This window comes from Dermacentor silvarum, chromosome 5 (genome assembly GCF_013339745.2).
Source record: "Dermacentor silvarum isolate Dsil-2018 chromosome 5, BIME_Dsil_1.4, whole genome shotgun sequence".
NCBI lineage: Eukaryota > Metazoa > Arthropoda > Arachnida > Ixodida > Ixodidae > Dermacentor > Dermacentor silvarum.
This window is the reverse complement of record NC_051158.1, coordinates 15,920,798-15,926,058: the sequence shown is the minus strand read 5'-3', so window position 1 is coordinate 15,926,058 and position 5,261 is coordinate 15,920,798. Positions and strand designations below refer to the sequence as shown.

Genomic DNA, 5,261 nt, shown 5'->3' with positions numbered 1-5,261 from the left:
GAAGACGTCATCAAGTTTGCCTCTCTGAGCGGTCGCTCCATTCGATCACGGAGAAAAACTCGGCTTCGAACGTCTCTCCTCGTTAAGGTCGGTGAGTTCGTCGCAAAAATGATGCACAGCGTGCTAGCCGTGGTTCTCGTATTCGTCGGTGTTTACGCCCTGGACACCGTGACTACGAAACCACCGGAGACAGCCGAGGCCCCACCCCCGTTCCCCGGTCCGCTGCCCATAATCGAAGTCAAGGACGTCGGAGTCATCGGCGGTAAGAACTACGTCGATGTGCCGCCGTACAGAGTCCGTCAATCTTTTGTAGAATACAAGAACGAAGCGCTGAACAAACTTTAATACACTCAAATTATAGGGTTTAACTTTTCAAAGCAATAAGCTGTCTATAAGGGACACCATATTAGGGAGCTCTGTATTAACTTCGGCCGTTTTTAAACGTGCCTCTAAATGTACGTAGAAGAGTTTTTTTTTTTTTTGCATTTTGCCCCCATCGGAATGTGGCCACCGTGGCGGGGAATCTAACTCGTGGCCTTGCACTCAGCAGCACACCACCATAGTCACTGAAAAAAATATAATGCAATAGCCCATGTGAAATCGATTGAAAAGCCTTATTTGGAGCGAATGAAATGTCGCTGCAAGTTTAGTTGTGATAGGCGCATTGTATGCTGTTCATTTTTCTTCAGCATGCAGTAAAGTTATACAAAGTAATAAAAAAAGTAAAGTCAAATGTAGCAGTTCAGTTCAAGGCACTATGCTTCTGTCGATGAAGATTGCTTGCCTACTCAGTCGCAGGGATGCTAAACTGAGCCCGCACTATGTGTTTTCCTGCACGATAGTTTACTATAGATACCTAATATTCTAAATATTCATTTATCTTGGGGGAACATGTCACTTTTACGAGGTTCAAACGACCTCGCCTAAGCACATGACAGTTTCTCGCCTTGTTATAGTGATTTGTATTCTGAATTAAATATTCATTGTATTTTGATCCTGGGATTGAATTTTTGTTTCAGCATCCTATAATTGTAACAATATTTGTTTTTTCTAGTGATAGTTACTGGTACTTCTAATGTTATTATTATTATTTTTTTTGATGCTCTGTGATTGGTATATGAGTGGTATGCCCGTCATTTGGGGAATAACACCATGAGCCGTACACTCCGTAAGGCTACTTAATTTTTCAATTTAATTTTCCCATGACGTCATAGGTTCAGACCACATTTATTTACCGCCGAACGGTAAACCAGTGTGCTTAGAGTGTCTTCTGGTACGAAATGTCCCATCTATGATTCGGCACAGCGCGACCTTATCTCGTGAGATTCGGCAAAGGAACGAACTTATTCAACCGAGAACTAGCAAGCTCATTATATTATGGAGGTGAGGAATCAAAGATGACCTTAAGAAGTTTCTACGTGAGGTTTGCACGGACACCAAAAACGGATGTGCCACCTGGAGGTTTGCGCAGACTTGAACAAAGGCTGAAGATAGGCTTTTCATTCCTGAAAGCTCAGCCTCGTGTAAACAGCAGCATATATAGACTTGCAGACGCCGAGTCCTTTTTTATTTCAAGGAACTGCAGCTTCGAACCTCAGTCCGAACGACGACAGCACAGCGAGAGCTCAGCGTTGGACTGTCACGTTACGATGATGCTAAAGCAAATTATCTGCGACTTGCAGCAGCTATTTGCTGGTTTGCACATGCCTGTGGCTAATACAGCAGTGCAAGTACTGCAGCTTAGAACGACAGAAAGCTGAGCTAGTTGGTAAGGATTCATAACGCAAAAAAGGTAAGGCGTGCAGACACGGACACAAGAGTTTGTGTTGTCCACTTCTCTTGTGTCTGTGTCTGCACGCCTTACATTTTTTGCGTTATGAATCAAGTACTGCAGGTTGTGCAGATCATGGCTACTCTTCATTAGCCTAAAGCATTGTTACTGCTTGTATGTGACATCATAAATTCGTTTCATTTTCACCCTTTACCATCATGTACCTCTTCCGTTCATGCTTCACACATTTTCCCCATCCCTACGTGGGGGAGTAGCAAGTAAGAAGGATATGTTCTTTAGGTTGACCTCTTCACCTTTCCAACTACATTCTAAAATGTTGTACAGCCTTAAGGGTTTTTCTTGTCCAAATTACAACACCTCCATCTTTAGGGCTCTAAAAATGCGTTGCACAGACAGTCAGCTCCAACTACACGTGTGATGAGAAAAGGCGTAGTTGGAAGCTGCGTAATAATTCTGACAATTTTTAATACACAGAAATATCTGACAAGAGAATTTGGCAGCGATAGCATTGAAAGAAGTTTATTTAAGGCACTTTTGTCTCGTCTATCGCAGCTATCATCATTTTTACTTGCTATATAAAGTCGACAAACAAGAAAACTTCATTGGCCGCTGCAAATGATTTAATCATACCCTTAAACGTGAGGGTGTTAGCCTTAGGACAACCAAACACCCTTTATACACTCATAAAGGTGTAAAAATGTTTAGTGTGATATAGCAGCAAGTCAGAAGCATATATCCTTTAGGCTGACCTCTTCACCTCTGCAAATAAAAAGTCCCCGTCTCTCTCTCTCTCTCTCTTGAGGGCGACGTAAGGGCATCTTATTGAGTTCCGAGACCGGCGTAAAAGGCTCCGTACTTGTTGTGGAAAATGAATTTAGTTTAGCCTGAGTAATATATATTTTGGTATATAAATGAATGTTGTGAACTCGATGCTGACGTTCTACACACAGGCCAACTCTTGGTGTTCATTTTCCAGGAAAATGCTCGTACGGTGGGCTGATGCTGGAACCGACCACGTTGAACCTGATGAAAGAGCCCTGTGAGGCCTGGACATGCGACGCCGAAAACTTCACGCTTACCATTCAAAGGTTGGCTGCTCTCGAATAGGGTGGCGAATAGTGTTATACGTACGGCAGTGTTATAGCGTTCATTGCCTTAAACTACTAAAAATAATGGCTCGATATGAAATGATACCTTCTGCCAGCGAGAATTCGTAGACGTGGAAGACGTCACAAGTTCCGCGATGATCGACAATAAGCTGATTTTCTGGATTGAACTTCACTAATTGACTTTTTCGCCTGTAACTTTACTGCACGTATTGGAACTGCAGCGTATAATCCGATAAATGTTCAAGGCATTTTTGCTTAGCGGGAATCCTCACGCCAGAAACGGTGGTGTTGTGGCGGATATCTCAAAATGAAATCATGTTCCATGACTTTGAAGTTTTCAAAGTTTCAAAGTGCACGTACCATGGAAAACTAACCGAATTAAGAATTAAATTCCGCAAATGCGAAATACGAGCCGAAATTACTTCATAGTTTTACTGATTAAGGTTAACTATTAAAATAATGCTAAATAAAGCGCCTACTTGCAGTTTTTTACATATGCGGCTGCCACAATGAATTTTGGCCATGAATATCTATCGTCTTTGTCTCAAATACCCCATGTTTAATTGGAGGAAGTCGTAGATGAAACGCATTTCCAGAATGAAACAGGAAGAATCAGTAAAACCAATTTTGATTTTTTGGTTAATAACGACAGTATGAAGCAAACATACGATGAAGCTGTCACGTGATTCTTATTAAAAAATTTAGCCCCGTGGTTGCCCTTGGTTCTTCACGCTCATTACGTAGCGAAGGTCTCGATTCGGGCAGCCTTGATAGCTTTGAGGTAGCTTATGTCTGCGATCAGACAACTGTGATGCAAAGATGTATGACCTCCTAGATTCACGGGCACGCCGCTGCAATCTTGGAGGCCATGAAGGTTGTTCCAAACCTGCTGTCACGGCCACCGTTACTAGTGAATGGCGCTGGCTAACACCCCCAGAACTAGCTTTAGTACACATAGACAAATACCCATGAAAGTGGACGGCGGGACATCAGCAGCTGTAGTGCACTTGAAAGAGCATCGCGCGTGTCAGGCGGAGGTGATGGGTGCGGCTCCCACTGGCGGCAGGTTGTCTTCTTTTACACTTTCACTTACCTTATCTATCAGTATTTCTAAATTTCGGTTAATTTAATTAAGACATTTAATGTCCCCTCCTGCTTTCCTTGTATTAATTGTATGTTGGGTTCATACATAACTGAACATAGAAGACACGAACTGAAGCCACCTCGCGTTGCCTTTCAACCACTGTTCAACCAAATCAGATCAAAATCAGTGACGTTTCTTTCTTACATACACCGAGACGGCAAACGAAGGGCATTGTGTTCGCTGACAGCGACTAGCCTCTCGTGATGGGGGACCACAGGCACGCCTCTTGTGCAGCGGCAGGTGTGTACTTTGTTTGAGCTTCGCACTGCAAGAAACACACCGTACAAGAACAGTAACAAAAAACGTGCTTTTCTCATTGGCTTCTACAAAATACATTCTGAATACGCACAGTTATTTAGGCATCAGTGGAGAGAAATATCTCGAACAACCAAATGCAAACATTTGCCCGAGGTTTCAGAAACTGTCAGCACCTTTTGAGAAGTAGGTTAGACTGTCAAACGTGTAGGAGACTTTAATTAACAAGTAAATCGGGAAGTGTTCAGTTGTGCAAATGTCTCTTTACAAAATCAAGCCAATGAAAGAACAGTTTTTTAAATTAATATTTAAAAAAAATGGGGTGTTTGAAACAGTTAAAAAAAAAAAACGCCACATTCTTGTCTCTCTCTCTCTCTCTCTCTCTCTCTCTTTTTTTTTTTTTTTTGTCGCAGATGCGGGGATTTTCGAGTCCCTGAAAACTGCGAACTCGAGGCAGCGCTTGAAGCATTTCCAAGCTGCTGTCCAATACTCATCTGTGGAGGTATTTGAGCCCGGAAGCATTGGCTAAAACGAGCGCAATTGGTTCACTAAGGCTGTGAATGGAACTACGAATAGATAAAAAATAAACGTGACCGTTTACAGCATTTCCATTGAGTAATCATATTCTTTCCGCTTTCTATGTACTTTGCGTTTGAGTAAAACTGCCAAGCGGAAGGTTTTTCATCAGTGCTGGTGGCCGAGCCAACCTTCTCAGGAGTCAACCTGTCTGCTTGTGGCTGTTAATAAATGATTTTTTTTATTGCTGCTGTCAGATTCATCATTTTACTGTGAACCAAGTTACACATACGAATCTGGTTTTGTTGTGTCTGTCCGTCCATCGTGTCGTGCCGACTCGCTATCGTGTCGTCGTCAGGTCGTGGACTTCCTTCTCTTCAGTGTAGCACCCATTGCATATTGCCGAATAATAATCAATAAATCATTTGCTTAAAGTGTCCAGGAA

General features: G+C 42.5%; 1 protein-coding gene across 1 annotated transcript; it reads left to right on the top strand.

The window, feature by feature from the left end:
• LOC119452304 (uncharacterized) lies at positions 1–5,040 on the top strand. The gene is made up of 3 exons (XM_037714536.2): positions 1–262; positions 2,769–2,880; positions 4,714–5,040. Exons 1-3 carry the CDS (start codon positions 109–111, stop codon positions 4,808–4,810), a joined length of 363 nt encoding a protein of 120 aa, XP_037570464.1. The 5' UTR covers positions 1–108; the 3' UTR covers positions 4,811–5,040.
• Positions 5,041–5,261: the final 221 nt, after the last annotated feature.